Here is a 19,664-nt window from a genome sequence, read left to right on the forward strand (position 1 = left end):
TTCCTGATGGAGTGTGTTCCATTGTCAAATAGCTCTTACTGTCAGGAAGTTCCTCTTAATGTTGAGATGTAATCTCTTTTCCTGTAGTTTGAATCCATTGCTCCAGGTCCTATTCTCTAGAGCTGCAGAAAACAAGCTTGCTCCATCCTGAACATGACACCCCTTCAGATATGTCATACAGTAAGCAACTGTGCATAATGGCATCACCAGGGCCTGCACCCTATGATATCAGAAGAAGTCATCCCTAGTTATCAGGTGTTGGTCCCAAAACCTCAGGGCTTGGTATATCCTTGACCTGACAACTTTACGTAGGATGGGAATTTGCTTGTGAAATTTACCAGTTTTCTCTGTCAGAATCTAATCTGTGGGAAAGCTTATCCTCCAATGTTCTTTGCCTCTTCTGGAAATATTTTTTTCTAGAAGAAATTGTGGAAGAGAGGTAGGATCTTAATATGTCATATTTTCAGAAATTGTTAGATATCAATGTGTGTTAAACCAAACTTCAGCTCTTTTTTGTGTGGAAATACCCTGAGGATATTTATTCTAGTGAGTGAACCCCAAGTGTCTTTACAAAGAGAGAATATTAATGTTCACACGTGCACCCTGAAGTATAAGTTGCTTGGAACATTATATCACATGGAACTCAGTTTGTTTGCACATAGTATTTACACTCAAAATGAAAATAATTCTTGTCAATTCTTGCTTCAATCACTGACCCATATAGTCTGTCCACTGTTTATCTATTCTGGATTTTTTTCAACAGCTAAAGCACACCTAAGAAGTGGCCATCTAAACTCTGTTTAAATCTAATGCAAGAGAGTGCACAATTTCTATAATAATAATAAATAATAATAATAAAGTTTTTATTTATATACCGCCCTTCCATCAGATCAGGGCGGTTTACAGCTCTGGTAACAGTCAGGTAACTGAACTGAGCACAGTGCACATGTACTGGTGACACTGATGTTTCATTCCCAAGGTAGCTTGATTGTGCAAAATGGCCAGAGTCTGGAAAAGTTACTTGTTATATTTCCCAGAATCCCTCCAACTGCATAGCCATGGGCCATGCTGATAGGAAAGAATCTGAGAGTTGTAATCCAAAATAAAATAAGAGATGGCATTCTGTATTGTAATTGCCAGCATGGTGTGGTGGTTTCAGTGTTGGATTAAGGCTCTGGAGACCAAGGTTCAGTTCCCAAATGAGCCATGAAACCCACTGGGTAACCTTGGACAAGTTGCACATTCTCAGCCTCTCAACAAATCTTGCCAAGAGGACCCCATGATAGGGCCATCATAAGTTTGAAACAACTTGAAGGCACACAACAACAAATTGTAATTATGGATTCCTAACCTAATTGTGTATTTCTAACTGCTCCATATTCAGTAATGCTATGTAGTCATAATCGTGACACTATTGCCACTTTCATAAATCTTCCCCTAAGCCTACCTTAATAGCCAGCAGCTGCACTGAGCAAAGCAGGGCTGTTCTGCTGCCAATCACATGGTAAGAAGGATGGTGTTTTCAGCCCTTTCCGGTGGAAGCAGGAGCCCAGTTGTAATTCCTCATTGCAGCCTTGCTGACTGGTGGAAGGGGTTTGGAAATATCCTCTTCCTTGCACCCCAATTGGCAGACCCCTTTGCTCAATTGGGCTTGGGGAGTTGGGCCAGGAGATATTACACCTTCATAACTAGGGAGCCCATGTAGGATATTGGCTATTGTTTCCCACCCCTGTAAGTGGTAATATTCTATATGTGATAAGGGAAGTTCTCATACATAGTAATGCAGAGATAAGCTTATCAAGCATACTCCCTCTGCAAGTAAATCCAGACAAGCCGGGCAGGGCTCACAATGATTTCCATGCTTGGTGTGAGCTTTCCCATTCATTGCATATATCAGTTACACACTGGGAAAAGAAACCTCTCCATCTGTGGCTACTGACATGAAATCCAAGTTTCCAACAGTCTGGCCTATCCTGTTACTTGCTGCAATCCACATGAGGAAAATATAGCATTGTGAATATTCATGGATTCCCTCCTTAATGGAAACATACATTTTCTTTGCACTTGCTAAAGTAATTATCTTGACACATTACAGTGGAAATTAGTACTAAAATCTCCTTTGCTCTCTCTTACTCCCCCTCTCCCCAAGTTGCACCTTTCCTGGGACCCCAAAATGAATTTAAGAATACAGATTTAACAGTCTGGCAGCTATTCAGCCAACAATATCATTTTATACCACCTTTTTCCCTGCTGAGAGGGAAAACTGTACGTGCTTCGGCTCCAGTTGCAGTCAATGGCAAAATGCCCACAAGACTTCAATAGGAGCAGGATTTGGTACTTTATGTGATACTGCCAGGTGCAGGCTGTAATGTGAAAGATCATAAATGATTTGGATGCAGTTGGGAGCTACAACACAGCAGCTTTCCATGAGAAGCAGTTTAGACATTAATTCAGCCAAGGAAACCAGCGCCACTGTAATCAGGGCTTAATTGTGTGCTTCCAGTTAAATGCATGCAGGCATGCTTGAATACCTTGGCAAAACTGAGCCCAAAGCAAAAGCACTTCCTTTCTCAAAGAAATCTCATGCCCCCAAAAGGTGTATTGTTTCTTGCTTAGCATAGGATTTCTGAAATTTATTCTTAAAGATGGGCAGCTTTGAAAGGCTACAACATTCAACTTCCTTGTTCTTGAGTAGCCCATGAAAAGCCCAATGGGCTGCAGTAAATACAGAATTTCTTCATCCCTGAGGTAAAACAGTGTGAATTGTAAGGGGGGGGGGGGGAGTGTTGAAAGTCAGCAAAATGGGTTTTGAAATAGCTGCTGCTTTCCCAATTTTTATTCAAGCTTGCGAAGAATACCGTTTAATGAAGAAAACAGTTCTCAGCTCAGTTTTTTTCCTTTTGCTCAAATACTGATTTTCTTTCATAAACATGTCAAAGGTCAGGGGTGGAAAAACTTGATTTTGGAAGCCCAAACTAGCCAGCATTAGGTCAGGGATTAATGATATCTCAAACATCTGAAAGACAAATGGTTCCCACGTAGATTACAAACAGGATCTGACACTCTTTTTTAAAAAATCATAGTTTATTGCCACTACTTGGTTAACAGAGGTGTGTTACCTCTGAGAATAGAGCCTTGAATTGCCATGGTCTATAGCTGTGTGTGGAGATCTATGGCGTAGTGGTTTGAATACTGGACTATGACTAGAGACTAGGGTTCAATTCCCTGCTTGGCCATGAAACCCACTGGGTGATCTCAGGCAAGTCACATGCTCCCAGCCTCAGGGGAACCCAATGGAAAACCTCCTCTGAAGAAATCTTGCCAAGAAAACCCCAAGATAAGGTCGCCCTAGGGTCACTGTAAGTCAGAAACCACTTGAAGGCACACAACAGCAACAACAACACAGGTGTGTGTGTGTATTATGGTACAGTCGGACCTTGGTATCCATGGGGATCCATTCTGGACACACACACCCATTGATACAAAAAATTGCAGCACCTGAAGTCTCATTTTCCCTAATGGCAGTGAGGCTGCATGCCCACACTGCCGTTAGGGACAACATGGGCTTGCTATCCACAGATGCTGAAATCCACAGATGGCAAGTCTCCAGATACGGAGGCTCCATTGTATTCTTTTTTATATCTTTCACAGTTTTGTGAAGCGGGGGTTAGCAATATGTGGTCCTCCAGATATCGTTGGACAACAATTCCCATCAACTCTAGCTAACATTGGCAATGCATTTTGCCCATCCTGATATAGTAAAAGTAACGATGATAGGTACAGCTTAACTTGCATGGGTGCAAAACTTACACTTGTTGAAATAGCTTCTTTTGTAGCAATGGTTCCTAACTGTTGGCAATTGAATTAAACTGCTGAACATTTATCATGGCTTTTAGTGGTTGAGTTTAGAGTACTGTATTAAAGATTGAGAACCACTGCTATATGATACATCTGTGGCCCGCCAAATATTGGACTATAAATCCCATCAGCCTGACTCAGTATGTGAAGAATTATGGGAATTGCAGTAAAAATATATCTGGAGGGCCACAGTTGTCTATCCTTTGAGCAGGACCCATCTTCCTTCATACTAAACAAGGGTTTCTTCACCATGTATTATCTAATCTATACCATCTCATCTTATTTGCAAAGAGCAGTTTATTACTTCTATGAAGTTACATCAACACTAACTTTTCCTCCTGACCAATCCTGTGGCTCTTGATTAATATACACAAGCATTTTTTTAAAAAAAAAAATGGGCATGATGGAGGTAAATTTTTAAATTCCCATTTATTTCAAAGTACAATTTAGACAAATCTTTCCATTACTACCATTAAAATCAACAGGATTTATTTGTGTTTAATTTTGGCTTCCTTGTGTCCTGTCTGAACCTAAAACACTCAACACAAAAACCAAAACAAATGAGAAGTGAGTAACAAAAACTTCACAGACAAAAAGATCACACCATAAAATATTTATTATGAAACAAAAAAATCTTTTTTTCTTCACTTGTAGGAATCATTCAAGTACCCTTTAAGAAATTTTAAAAAATTATACCAAACATTAACATTGGTTTTACATTATTGTACATGACATATAAAACACCACATGTCACAAACTCTTTTTATTACAGCTCAAAGCATTTCCCCCCATTTCCTGTAAATTAATTTCTACATAATTTCAATTTAACTTATTTAAAAACAAGTAAATAAATTCACCTGATTTCCATAAAAGTAAAAGGGCATGTGCAATGAATACTATGAATTCTAGAAAAGACAGAATAGTGCAATCCTATGCATGTCAACTCAGAAGTAAGTCTATTGAATTCAATAGGATTTATTCCTGGGTAATTGCGTATATGACTGCACTTGCTTTATGTTCAAATAGAAAAGGCTAGCATCAGTTTCTGAGCTCACCTTCTAGCAGAAAAACAGTGGGCCCAATTCAGTGAGCTCCTCAGCACCATCAGTTTCTTTTCAAGTTGTAACTGCATATTGATCCATTTTCTGCAAGACGTTTGAAGCAGCACCACTCAAGCCAAGACCTAGACATTACTAATCAAACAAAACAAGGTGACTGCAAAGAAACCCTTTTGACAAATGATCTAGAGGTACTGCAGCACTTTGAAGATGACGGCCAACAGATGCAGACAGGTGCCCTAATCCAATGAATTATTATGGGTGCAAAACCTCTTATACACACATGAAAGAGCTACCCAGAGATATTAAAGAGTACATGAAGATCTCTAGATCAGAATACTGGTGTAATCTCTGCAGCTGCATTCCACTTTCATTATTCAAGAGTATTCGTTTTCTGTGTAATTATGATTTTGAGAAGAAAAACAGGGCATTTGCACAGTGTTAATGTACAAGTGTCAAGCTTCAGTAAACAGAAACAGATTGGATTTATTGCTGCGTACAGATATTCTTTATAAAATAAGAGGGTAATTCCCAGAGTGCTGCATTTTTGAACCATGTAGTGCATTAGTGATTAACACAGACCTGTTTCTTTTAAAAGAATTACTGGAAACATAGCAAATGATAGAAGGAATCAACTGAGTATAAAGCAATATCATCCTTTAAGTCATGGCCATTCCCCTGAAGATCTTAACTTCCTGCAAAACCTCTGCATCACATGTGGGACTTTTTGCTAACCAAGTAATTATTTTACCCAGAGAGAGAAGTCTATAAAGACACAGAGCTCTGCCTACCAAGGAAATGTTACTGTACATTCCTAATGCTTTGTTGTTGTTTGAAACAGTCTATGGAGCTCCTGCTCTAGATCTGCAAGCCTTTCCATGTCTAAAAGTTTGGAATGACAATTATTATTTGTATTGGAGATGGATCTCAGTTTCTTGAGGTCCAAGTTAAACTGTCTGAGCTTCTTTTTGTCTTTTGGATTTAACTGAGGCATGAGCAACTATGGTGGGTCTGGAGGAAAAAATTCTGCCCTGGGACTTGCTGGGGGGGGGGATTACACAGACTGCCAAAACCACAGTCAGAAGTCCACTGCTATTATTGAAGACCAGCCATTGTTTTAAGTAGGTGGACCTTCTATTCGGAGGCATTTCAGCCGCTTTTTTGCAGAAAAAGGCGAGTCTGAGGAATTCAAAGGGCCTCAAAAACAGGCAGAGGGTCCATGCTTTAACCACGCCATATTTAGCAGGACGTTGTGCTATGAAGTCACACTGTAAAAAAAACAAACACCTCAGCTTAAGTCAACAAATTTCATGAACACTGTTTTGCAAATGTTAAGGTTTAGAATTCTAAATTCTAAGCTTTAGAGTCTGGCAATAGCCTTCATGAGCAAACACAACCAGTGTGAAACTCAAAATACAAAACAGGTGTTGGGGCTTTGGGGTATACTGTTGGGACAAAAACAACATATTCACTTTGATTTGAAGACTGCTGAGACAGAAAAAAGTTTTGCAAAACAGTGACTGATACTGGGCATGTTTAGGATGTAGAATTTGGGAGACATATTCTTGTTTGGGCTAGAGCTCCCCAATAGCCTCAGCCAGTACTGAATTTGGAACCTTCTTTATGCTAGATCTGTGCTCTGCCTCTAAGATATGTTCCTGTTCTGTAGTTTTACATCCCTAGGACTATGTAACTAACAAGGATTGCACTGTTCAGCTATCAGTCATCAGTCTGATTGTCAGTACAGCAATATGAAATGTATTTAGGCTCAGGGCAAAAAGGTAAGAAAAGACAATTCTAAAATATTACCCTGTACCGTGTTACAGAAATGTTCGCTATTAACTAGGCAAATACTACTGACTGTGAAGCACCTGAAGGGCACTTAATGGCTGAGGCATTTAATCACTCTCGCACACTTGCTTAACTGAAACGTAGATGCCTCTCCCATATAATCCGTTGCCTCTGTAAATCATGCACTGGAATGAAAGCATTATCTGGAAACGTTAATTCTAAGATATCGTCTTACAGTTTTTTGGCAACTGAACCCAAGAAAAAGAAAACCGTTTATAAATACTGTCTGGCACACATGAGCCTTTCAGAATTATTTACAAATTATGTTCAGCAAACGTTTGCCTCCCCAAAGCATTTTTACTCCTCTGTTCAGTCTTTTGTGGTAATGTTTTTTGTTTGCGTGTCTGTGTGGTTCCTTTGTCCTTCCCATCACCCCAGTGCTTCTTCAAAAGCTAGACAGTTACTGCTGGATACATCTTCTGTTCACTATTGCTGTGGGGGTAAGGAGACTGAATTGGTCTGTATCCACTTTGCAGACCATCCAGAAAACTTGGCACAGGGGCCATGGGCATAGAGTCATGCTGGACAGCGTATCCCACATACTGTGGATGCAAATACTGGCCTTGGTGTGGGACTATTTGTGTAGCCTGCTGGCAGTTCAGTACTGAAAAATTAGTAGGCATGTTGACATATACGTTGTTCATGGTCCCTTCTGGTAGACAGCAGTTGGTTTGTGACCTGGTTGGAGGGCCCCGGGCACCTGAGTTGGCACTTGAGCTGGAGCTGGCAGCAGTGCTTGACTGACGAGAGGAGGATCCTCGGGAGGTGCTGGCACTTGGAATCATGGGAATAGTCTCCATTATCCGATTCCCTCCAGGAGCTCGGCTCTGTTGTGGCTCTTGCTTGGGTCGCAGGCATCGGCAGCAACACGCTGCTACGAGAGAGCCCAAGATGATGAATGCGACAAAAACAGACCCAACGATAAGGAATGGCACGTAAATAGGCACTGCCAATAGAAAAGGAAAAATTATTTCCAGCGAGATGCCATCAATGTAAAACTAGGCTGTTAAAAAGGAAGAAGAGGGAAGCCCTGTTACTGAGAGTGCTTAAACTGTGACAAGAGCTTTGGCATAAAAAAAAAAGTTAACTACTTCCCTCTGCCTTTAATAGGATAATAGGCTAAGTCACTGCAAAAGCCTTAGGGCTGAAGGACAGGTTCAGTGGGGCCTGGGGAAAGGACAAGACATTATCTAAACTGCAGGACTGTCATCAAAACTGGCACCCCTATCTGTAGTCCCCTCCCTCTGCATTATGCACAATATCATGTTTTCAACAGGCTATTGTGCACTAACATTTCACATCATTTAAGCAGATTAAAGTAATTTAAATGTAGATATAGGGGATGCATATTAATAATACATGAGTGTTGATACTATAATTACAGAACCCACAAAGCATTAGTGGCCATAATACTAAGACAATAAGACAAGAAAACATTTCCTAAAATGAAGGCAGCAATATGTGCACACTTACAGGGAATAAATTCCATTGAATTTAGTGGGGATTACTTCTGAGCTGACATGTTAAAAGACAGGTTACAAAAGGTGGCTCAATATGATAATGAACTAAGAAAGAAATTGGCTTTGAGATGGAGAATCTTTTTCATATTAAGTAATCCCAGAAACATTACTGTTGTGAGATTTCAGTTATGGTGCTTGTGCTCAATTGGTCTCCCTATCTGTCTCTCCCCCTCCCCCTCCCTCTCTCTCTCTCACACACATACACACCCATCTCCTTGAAATTAATTCACATTTTCTAGGAGTAAACCAGCCCTAATTATAATGTAACTTCAGGCTAGTTCTGATGGGTTTTGAACAGTACAAAAAGTGCTGGAAAACAACCAAAGCTTTCCCAGTGCTGAAGTCAAAATGCTGATGTTTACTTTTGAAACCAAGTCACATAAATGAATTATTAGAAAGTTGTGCTATTTATTCACTGGTGTATAGCAACCAGCAAGTTAGCAACTCATACGAACTACCATGTAACTGGACATTTTTCAGCAGTAAGAAATACCTTTTCTTTCATGGAAGTTTCTTGGCTTTTTTTAAACTGGAAAGTAAAATAAATGCAAAAAATAAAAATAAGAAGTTATTATTAGAATGCTAGCATGTGTGGTCTAAGACACAACTCGCCTGAGATGTCCTGGGAAATGCTGCCATCTAGAATAGTAAGGCTAATATAATTGCAACAGTAGAAAATGAAAATGCAAAATTCCATCATTTATAAGCAAGAATGAACAGCTAAATAAAATTACAGGGTGCTCTTGTCCACTAGGATCTGGCTTTCTCCTCTTGTCTCACTTTCAGAGCTATCCAAGAGGGAAAAATTAAAGCATGTCTTCATTTGTTGACAAAACTCTTTTTCTTTCTATACCATTTTATTCCCTCTGTCCTAAACAGTCTATACTAGCCTTCTCCAACATTGTGTCCTCCAAATGACTTGCCCTACAATTTCCACCACCTCCAACCAGCATAGTCAATGTAAATGCCACCTATGAGATGATGGGAGTTGTTGCCCAACACTTCAGCTGCTGCCAGATTGGGAAAAGCTGGTGTTTATTCCTATGAGCCAAGAAAGCATTCTCATCCATTTCTGCAGTCTTAAAAAGCTATACTGGCAGACTAGTAACATCAGGTCACAACTCTATGTTGTGGGTCCAGAGAGAAGGTGAGATTATATACATCCCCTTGGTTGGCTAGTTGGCTTGTTCTGAAGACCTGTGTCCTAGCTTTCAATCAATTAATTCTCAAGACAGTTCACAAAAGTCTGCAATACCAAACAACCAAGAAACAATTAAACCTTACACATACCACCACAGCCAGCAATTCTTAGACCGGATCAGAACACGGCATTGAAGCTGCCCAGACATCCCTGACATTACCTTGGGTACTCTGTTGTGATGCCAGGTAGCTGTTCACACACACATCCCCAGTGTGCTGGCTAACAACACTGCTGCTAGTGCAAGTTACTTGCTCTGATGTTAGAACAAGGCACCACTGCTGGGCGCCTCATTCTGATCTCTGAGCAAGCAAATCACACCAGTAGTATGCATTACAACAGAAGGCTCCAGATGTTTCCTGAAGATCCAGAGCAAAAGTTTATTTATTTTAAATCATTGTAATAAAATAAATAATAATAAATAATTTTTTTATTTCTATCCCACTTTTTGCCAGGCAATCAAAGCAGCGTACAACAACTTAAAATACAACCATAAGGTGTAAGGTAGGTATACCCATGCTAAATCCACCAGTGCTAAACTAGTGACACACTTAAGACAGTTCACACCAAAACACAAGATTGTGCCCTGTGTTGTCCAGACTGTTTCCTGGGAGAACATTTCATTTGGCCCGTGTGGATAACCTCTTATTCTCTTCCTAACTCCTCTCAGCTTTGGCCTTTCTATTACTTTGGCCTTCAGCTTCCAGAAGACTCAGCCAGTATTGCCAATGGTCAGTGATTCTGGCACACCTCTCCTGGATCTACAGCCTGAGAGCAACATTAAACATTATTTTAAGTAAACAGTTGCAAGTACCTATTAGATTGCTGTACTACACTCTTATATCACTTCTATTCCACTTTAACTGCTCTGGCTGCCTCCTGTTGCATTCTGGGATTTGTAGTTTAAGGAGGGGCATTTAGAATTCTCAGCCAGAGAGCTCTTAGGCCTCACTGACCTATAAGCCTCAGGATGCAACAGGAGGCAGTCAGAGCAGTAAAAGTGGAATAGCAGCACTATAAGAGTATAGTGCGGTAATGTGGTTGGTCCATACTGGGACCCTGTAGATGGGTTAGTTTTTTAAAAAAAGTTGTCCCTTTTGATTTCGATCTTTCTCCTGTCTGTCTGTCTGTCTGTCTGTCTCTCTCTCTCTCTCTCTCTCTCACACACACACACACACACAAACACAGAGACACACAAAGCAATTTATTGTACTTGGTTTAGCATTTAGAATACATAAAGAAAAGAACACAGGCTGTTAGCTATGCCCAGAACTTTGAAGTAACTAGTTACAACTAGTAATTAATTCCTTTCCTCAATAACTAGGGCACAACTAAGTTACAGCCATTATTATAATAAAACTAGTAACTTAACTTCACTTTGTTTACAGTATAACTGTAACTGCTTTACTAAATGTAGAGGAGGAATGCCATATGGTTAAAATGCTTTGTTGTGGGTGTTGAGGTAAATGGGATGAGGATATGTTTTGTGCTACAGGGTAAAGGCTGGTAGCATTCTGATTATTATTATTATTATTATTATTATTATTATTATTATTTTAAGTCCCTAAGATACTTTTGAAAAGTAAAAAGGGAAGGGGTAAATGTGGGAGTCTAGCAAAACCTTTAAGATTAACTGATTTATTCTAGCCTGACCTTTTGTGGATTTCAATCTACTTCTGCAGATGCAGTGATGGAATTAATATCAACCTCAGATATATTCACAGTTGCATGGTTGTGAGTGTGAGATCAGACATCAGAGGATACAGAAAGATGAATGATACTTTTCAATAATGAGAAATACGTTGTTGTTTTTTTAAAAAAAATACTGCTACTTTAATGGTAGCTAACAAAATTTCTTGCCTTGATGTTGTAACTGTAACTATTATGTTAAAAAATTAACCTGCCATGTTCTAACTAGTTTGTTTTTTTAAAAATAACATCAACTTTGTTCCTGGAGAAACTCGATATTGGAGCTGGAGCTGAGTGTTCCAACAGAGAGACAAAAGCTAGTTTAAAAGAAAAAATGGGTTTTGGGTTTAAACCAGGTTTTCTTTTTGTTTTGTTTTTTTGCATTCATGTGTACAACTACACCAATATAGGATTGAATCGGAAAATTAAGTAGCAAAATGCAGATGTTATGGCCACCAGCTTAAATAATAATTGTTCTTTTAAAATGGCTTTTCAAAGCAAGTTGTTTTCATTGAAATTATAATTATGTTAAAGAATTTGTTTCTGAATGGCATTTTTGCACTATAAAATAAAATGATTAGAAAAAAGCAACTGACACTGGATACTGGTATAACAATGAAAAACTGCCAATAAATTGTCAAAGATAAAACGTTTAAATTCAAACAATTACTGTATTATCGTTCCAGTAAGAGGGTTGGAAAATAGTAGTAATCGCCACACACACAGACACACACACACACACAAATCAATATCTTATAAAACGGGAGTGTTTTCCAGTCATTTGGTATAAGACAAAGTTTAAGCCATAGTTTAAACAAACCTGGTTTACACCACCCAACACTGCCATTGACTGGCCACTCTTTAAAGCTAACAATCTCCTTCTTTTGCTTATTTTTTCAGGGATGCATGGAATACAGCCTCCCCATGGATCTCTGCTCCGTGTCCAATAGCACAAGCCAGATTGTCCTCCAGGAAGTCCTGGTTCAAGGCTCAGCTGTTCCCTAATATCAGCATGGCAAGGGCTATATAGATTGCCCCTAAGAGGCGGCATGCAGCCACCCCTTTCCTGGCTGGTTCACCACAGCCCCGATCTGGCCTCCTTTTTGTGTCCTCCAAGGAGCACCATAGCCGCGGTGGCACGGCTTTATGACACCCCTTCAGCACTGCATCATGTGGATGCTGCGCCAGAGGTGTGTCATGATGGTGCATGCCGTGTGGACCAGTGCGTGCCAAAATGGCACCATGGCACCTTCCAACGTAAGGACACTGTGCCCTGACTCTGCCCACAGGCTGGAGCTTTCTGCTGGTCTGTACAGGGCCTAAGTTGTCTTGAACAACAGCTCCAGCCCTTAGCCTCAGTACTCACCACACATATAGAAATACGGGGATAATGATGTTGACCTATCATGCCCTATGAGGTGCAGCTTAGGGAGCTGGGTATGTTTAGCCTAGAGAAGGTTAACGAGTGACATGATAACCATGTTTAAATATTTGAAGGGATGTCATGCTGAGAATAGAGCAACTTTGTTTTCTGCTACTCCAAAGACTAGGACAAGGAGCAGTAGTTTCAAGCTACAGAAAAAGTGATTCTACCTAAACATTAGGAAGAACTTCCTCACAGTAAGGGACAGTGGAATACACTGCCTCAGAAAGTGGTGGAGTCTCCTTCTTTGGAAATTTTTAAACAGAGGCTGGATGTTCATCTGTCAGGAGTGTTTGATTTTGTATTCCTGCATGGCAGGGGGTTGGACTGGATGGCCCTTGGGATCTCTTCCAACTCTATGATTCTATAATTCTAAAAAGGCTGAGCAGAACTGCAAGGAAGCTAGTCTCTATATTTATCAGGAGCTTCTGGCTCACAGCAAAACCAGCCTGAGACATTCTGCTTCTAGAGGCAAAATAAAAAGGATGGCACCCCACCTTCCCATTCTGTGTACAAAAGTTGGCTAGACTGGCAATTCAGTCATACTTAAACAATGGTCACAGGAATGTCCTCCAATACATTAGAGTAAGTTTAGTGGACCTGAGACAATACATGTTGCAAAGAAGCAGCTAATGAGTCTGTGGAACAGCTAGGAGTCTGCTACTGCTGACCTGTAGCATTTGCTACCTATATTAGCCTCAGTCTGTCTAACAGAAAGGTTGGCATGGAGCCAAATTTATATGTAGTTCCTTTTAGATCTCACAGACCTTGATAGTTCTCTCTCAAAAGTCTTTGGTAGAGTCTCTCCTTTACAGAGTTCTCCTTGTATCCCAGAGGCTGTGTCTCACAGGTTATGTCCTGAGTGGCTCATGGGTATGGCTGCACTATACAATTACAGCACTATATTCCACTCTTAACTGCTATGGTTGTATTTTATGGAGCCCTGGGATGTATAGTTTGGTGGGGCACTAGAGCTCTCTGGCTGCATCTACACTGCAGAATTCATGGAATCTGACAATGCTTTAACTGCCATGGCTCAGTGCTATGGAACTGTTGGCTTTGTGGTTTTGTGAGGTATTAGCCTTCTTTATCAGAGAGCTCTGGTGTCACAACAAACTACAAATCCTACTAGCCACAGTCCAACAAGGAAGCACTCCCAATGTCAACAGCTGAACTGCATAGGGTTCTGTTTTTCAGAGCTGACCCAAGACATTTCGCTACCAAATGACACCTTCTCCCAGATGAAGCTATCTGCATTTGCTACCTATATTAGCCTCAGTCCTCCTGGCAATGAGACAGCATCCCTCCAGACATTTGAAAGCAGCGAGCTAGCCTACTTTAACACTAGGTTTTCTTCTCCAAACCTTTCCTATCACCTCCTGACATCTTCTGCCTGAGGCAAACATCTCAATTTGCCTAATAGCAGGGCCATCCCCACAATCTTGGACTGTAACCAAGAGCAGCATTTTATCCACATTCTCAAAAACACAGCTTCTCTACATGGTCTGTTTTTACTGATATACAGTGTATTGTCATTAATGCTAGAGTGATTAGCTCAATTCCAAGATCTTTTCAACTTCAACATTCTTATGTGGACTGCCATAGCTCATTAAAATAATTTGATCATTAATTAATAAAACGAAGCCCATACAGCCATCTCCTTGATTTCAGTGGGAGAGTTCAGCAGGTGCTTAACTGTTTGCTTATCTCTTTTGCTCTGAAATCAGTGAGGTTTCTAATTCAGCCCAATTCATATTAGTCAGTTAATTTAACTGACCACCCACTTCTAGCCAAGTATGTATAGTATTGCAGCATAAATGTTTCACTTTGGCTATATCGTGCCTTTAATAAATAATTTAGCACTGATCATATCCCATATAATTTGAGAACCCTTTGAGTGGGGGTTGACTAACAATAAAGATACTCTTCTCTTTGTAACCTCCTATTCATCCTTCTAGTCCTTGCACTCTCTTAACAGATGCCCAAATGTGGAGTTATGATGAATTTTCGTACTCTGACCTTGGTGACCCAAAATCACATGAATTTAACTGCAGTCTACTAAAAACATTCCAGAGTGTAGTGTCTGTTGAAGTGAACAGGGCTGCCAAAGAAAGTGACTTGTAATGGCAAATCCAGATTGTGTCTCTCAAATGATTTGGGTCACAAACATTATGGAATGGAAGGATAATGAGGCCACCAGAACAACAAAGCTGTTAATAGAGCTTTGCTCACTCATGAGAGAAACTCATGGTGGTGGGAAATACTTGCCAGGATGTATTCGAAAAAAGGGAGGGAAGATTTTCCTGGAAGTTTACATTAGAAAGACAGCAAGTCTACCCAAATCAGCCACAAGTGGGTGAAGTATAACTCCTTTTTACTGTTTGAAAAAAAGTGGTTGAACAAAAGGAGCAATTTGGAATAAATTATCAATATTCCCAGGCTTGGCAGTAATGAGGGTTTGTCAACATGAGCATGATCCATGTTTTAATGATATTACATGATTTAATACCACTCTTCTCTTCATCACTCCCCCCACCCCCCCACACAAACCATGCCTATGAGAAATGAAGTTTTCCAGCTGTAGGATATGGGATATCAAATAGACTTGCTGTAAGTGTTTCACCGACTGCAAAAAAGTTACATCTAACAATAATGAATTTACAGAGGAACACTAGTTCCTAGCTGGATATACATGGCCCTTCGGGTTGTTTATCATATTGCAACTTCCTCGCCCCAGTATGTGATGCCAAATCTGGATTCAAAATTATTGTTTACTTTCTGAACTAATATATAATTTGCATTGTAGGCCAAAAGTTGGTTAAGAGCATTTCAAAATTTAAAACTAACTTCTGCTACTATTTAACACTGACTTGCATGTTTACTGATGGAACGATATCCACTAAGGTGCAAAATATCATATCTTCAAATGGCTTTGTAGACTTAACAATACAGTTGCCCTGGCTCTGAACTTAATATGACACATTTTTAAACAGTGTCACTGAACTTATATCGTTGGTGGTGTTCTGAATATGGAGGGAAGCCATACAAATAAACCAGTGGAGCTTCAAAAAGCTTGTGGTGTGTACCAGTATTTTATACATTTTGTTTGGTCCAATAAAGGTATCACTGTTTTATTGATTTTGGATGTTACTGCACCAGAGGTCAATTCCCAGCTTGGCTATGAAACCCACTGGGTGACCTTAGACAAGTCACACACTCTCAGCCTCAAGGGAAGACAAAGGCAAACTTCCTCTGAACAAATCTTACTAAGAAAATCCCATGACTTGAAGGCACACAACAACAATAACAAAATGTAGTATTGTATGTAGCAGGTAAAAATTTGTTGTTAACTACCTTTGAGTTGACCTTGACTCATGATGGCCCTCCTATCCTCCCCCTCCCTGCTCAGATCCTGCAGGCTTAGGCCCATGGTCTTCCTAATCGAGTCTATCCATCTGGCATGCGTTCTTCTTGTCTTTCTACTACCCTCCACCTTCCCCAGCATCTTTGCCTTTACTAATGAGTTATGTCTTCTCATGATGTGACCCAAAGAACAGCAGTCTCAATTTAGTCATCTTTGGTTCCAGAAAGAGTTCAGGCTTGATCTATTCAAGAGCCCCTTTGTTTGTCTTTTTGACCATCCATGCACTCTTCTCCAGGGCTAGATTTCAAATGAATGAGTTTCCTTCCTGTCTGCTTTCTTCTCTGTCCAGCTGTCCCGTTCATACATGGCAATGGAGAATACCAGGTAAGAATGGAACTTTTTAAAGTTCCTTTTTGTTACACTCCCAGAAATCCTCCAGCCAGCACAGCTACTGGCCACGCTGGGTGGAAATGTTCTGTGTTACAGCCCAAAACCAGAAACCTTCCTAAGCTGGGGGCAAGAAGAGGAACCCCTCTTTGGACTTTAGGCAAAGGGGAGAGACTAAGACTGCATCAACAGTGCAGAAACAATCCAGTTTGACACTGCTTTAACTGCCAAGGCTCAATGCTATGGAATTCTGGGAATGGTAGTTTTGTGAGACATTTAGCCATTTTTGTCAGAGACCACTGGTGCCACAACTAATTACCCTTCCTAGAATTCCATAGCATTCAGCCAAGGCAGTAAAAACAGTGTCAAACCGGATTACTTCTCCAGTATGGATGGACTCTGAGAGGAAGTCCATCTGAATCTCAACAAACATTCTGAACTACGTCCAGTAACATCAAAAATCCACCAAGCAGTGATACCTTTATTGGAACAAGCAAAATGCACATTATACATGTTGCAAGCTCTAGAAGCTCCACTGGCTTCTTCATCAGGCAAGGTGTTAAAAACCACACAGAAGAAAAAATTGAAGATGTTAGTCATATGCCTGCCCCATTAAAAGTATCAGTGTTCGGTGGGTTTTTGATGCTACTGGATTTGCTATAAGGCCAACATGGCTAGCCCTGGATGTATTCTGAGATGTCGTTTGTGCTAACTATGGTTCAGAACTCTAAACTTTGTGAGGCTGCATCCACACTGCAGAAATAATCCAGTTTGACATGGTTTTAACTGCCATGGCTCAATGCTATGCCTTCTTAGGGAGCTGAGTATGCTTAGCCTGGAGAAGAGAAGGTTAAGGGGTGATATGATAACCCTGAAGATGGAGCAAGTTTGCTTTTTGCTGCTCCAGAGAATAGGATGCAAACTACATGAAAGGAGATTCCAATGCAACACTAAAAAGAATGTCCTGACAGTAAGAACTGATCAACAGTGGAACACACTCCCTCAGAACGTGGCAGAGTTCCCTTCTTTGGAGGTTTTTCATTAGAGGCTGGAAGGCCATCCGTTGGAGGTGCTTTGACTGTGTATTCCTGCATGGCAGGGGATTGGCCTGGATGACCCTTGAGGACCAACTCTATAATTCTATGTAATTCTGGGATCTATAGTTTTGTGAGACACTTAGTCTTCTCTGTCAGAGACCTCTGGAGCCACAACAAACTACCAACCACAGGACTCCATAGCATTGAGCCAAGGCAGTTAAATTGGTGTCAGACCAGCTTATTTCTCCAGTGTGGATGTAAGAGTAAGTCCATCTGAATCTCAACAAAGATGAACATGGGCTCTGTGGATGGACTCTGAAGAAAGGAAGGAAGGAAGGAAGGAAGGAAGGAAGGAAGGAAGGAAGGCAGGCAGGCGTGGGAAGGCACCATTCCCAGGTATGTCACAAGGGTTGGTGTCACCCAGTGCAGTAACCCATGGTGTTGTCCCCCACTCCCCACTGACCTCCCCCCATCCCACCCCCATACAAAATCTTTAGCAAGTTTTTTGTATTAATTTAGGGGCTGAAGAGACCACCCTTTAACTACACGCTGTGGCCCTGATCTGGCATTTCCGCAGAGCAAACAAGAGCCACAAAAAGTGGCTCTTTTTTGCAGTGTGGAAAGGGCACCCTAGCCACAGTGGCGGCAGCTTTTCACCACCTCTTCAGTGCAGCCCATGTAAGCACTGTGCCAAAGATGCACCATGATGCCGCCCACAGTCTGGTGGTGGACACTGTGGGGGTGGTGCAGGGGTGGGTGGCCAGTGTGTGGATGCCATGCCCTCACTCCGCCCAGAGGCTGGCTGTTTATGCCAGTCTGTTGAGGCCCTTACTCATAAATCATTAATTCCCACATATTGCTGAATGTGATAGTAACAGCTGTGACATAAAACAAGTAGCAAAATGAAAACTGTACTGTTAAATCACAATCTCATATGCACAGAATAAATGTGTTTAGATAAGATATATAGTTTCATTTGGTCAAAGTGGAAATGTTGGTCAAATGTGATTTATTTATCTATTATTTATAAAAAATTAAAACTACTTTTTGAAATTGGAAATGTGATTTCTTAAAAGCCGTGGGGCCTCCCCTGCCTCCTGCCCCCGAGCCTCGCCCTCCTCATCCCAGCGCTCCAGCCTTGCACTGGGATCCAGGTGAATGCCACACAGCCCAAGGGAGAGGAGGGTTAGGGGGCAGGGGTGTCACGCCCTTTTCCTCTGGTGTGCTCCACAGCCCCCGCAGCCCCACTCCTTCAGGGTCCCGCATTTTGCCCTGATCAGCCTTGGCCGATCCCTGTGGCTCCTGCCCGGCCGCCTCCTTCCTACCTGCGGCGCCCTCGGGGCCATCCTTCAGGTCGGGCCGCCCTGGCTCGGCTGCTCCTTGCTGGCGGTCGTTCTGGCAGAGGCCCTGGTCCAGGCGGGCCTCCGGGCGGGCGCAGCAGTAGCGGAGGGCGCAGGTCCCGCAGCAGATGGTGGCGTCGTTGTCGTCGAAGTGCTCCGGGCACTGGAAGCCTTCCCGCCAGGAGGCCCCCTCCTGCCAGCCGTGGCAGTACTCCCCGCTGGCCCGGGCCCCCTCCGCCGCCAGCCCCAGCAGCAGCCCCAGCGCCAGCGCCAGCGCCGCCCCCGACCCCCCGGCAGCCCTCCTCCACATGGCAGGGCGGCGGGGGCACCCGGGGCCTGGGCAGGAGGGCGCGGACCCTCGGGCAGGAGAAGGGAGACCGAGGGCTGGGGACCAAGCCTGGACTCTCAGAGCCGCCTTCCCTTGCGCCTCATGGAGCAGACGCTCTCCGAGGGGCTACTCTTCCAGCGGCTGCCAAGTTGCCCCTCCAGCCTTGAGGAGGGGCGGGAAAGAAGGGGCCCCTCTTATGTGGGTGGCACAAGCCCCTCGGCTTCTCAGGCCCCTCAGCTGCGCCTCATGGGCTAGCCAGTCTCTTCGGAAGGACTCTTCCTGCGGGTGCCGCCCTTGAAGTTGCCCTTCAAGCCTTGAGGGAAAGCGGGAAAGAAAGGAGCATTGCCCAGGCGGACGGACGGCTGCCCCAGGCCCCTCCGCGGAGCCGGCCTCCTCCGAGCCCTCCTCCCTGGTGCGCCGTGGACTCAGAGTCCCTTGCCCTGGGCTGACTCTCAGGGAGGCAGTCTTCTTGGGCGCCCAAACTCGGCCAAGTGGAGCCAACTCCGCCTGGAGGCTGCTGAGGGTCGGGGGGCTCCGCTCCCAAGCAGCCCCGGCTCACGAGGAGGCGGCGGCGGTCGGAGGTGGGGCTTTTGGAGGACGGAGGGGAGCGG

The 19,664-nt window shown here is 42.5% G+C and overlaps 1 protein-coding gene across 1 annotated transcript; it reads right to left on the bottom strand.

The window, feature by feature from the left end:
- Window positions 1-4,517: 4,517 nt before the first annotated feature.
- Window positions 4,518-19,035, bottom strand: LOC149319925 (protein shisa-2 homolog). The gene is made up of 2 exons (XM_089508462.1): window positions 18,711-19,035; window positions 4,518-7,713 (listed from the first exon to the last, which is right to left on the bottom strand). The coding sequence occupies exons 1-2, from the start codon at window positions 19,033-19,035 to the stop codon at window positions 7,160-7,162; spliced, it is 879 nt and encodes a 292-aa protein (XP_089364588.1). The 3' UTR covers window positions 4,518-7,159.
- Window positions 19,036-19,664: the final 629 nt, after the last annotated feature.

This window comes from Sceloporus occidentalis, unplaced genomic scaffold (genome assembly GCF_023333645.1).
Source record: "Sceloporus occidentalis isolate IW3139 unplaced genomic scaffold, rSceOcc1.0.p SCAF_2, whole genome shotgun sequence".
NCBI lineage: Eukaryota > Metazoa > Chordata > Lepidosauria > Squamata > Phrynosomatidae > Sceloporus > Sceloporus occidentalis.

What these genes read in the sequence shown, in the direction of transcription:
- LOC149319925 (XM_089508462.1), bottom strand. Translation starts at nt 19,035, where the DNA reads ATGTGGAGGAGGGCTGCCGGGGGGTCGGGGGCGGCGCTGGCGCTGGCG. An exon ending in TGGCCCCGAGGGCGCCGCAG is followed by an intron (nt 7,714 to 18,710) that starts GTAGGAAGGAGG and finishes TTCTATTGGCAG; the next exon opens with TGCCTATTTACGTGCCATTC.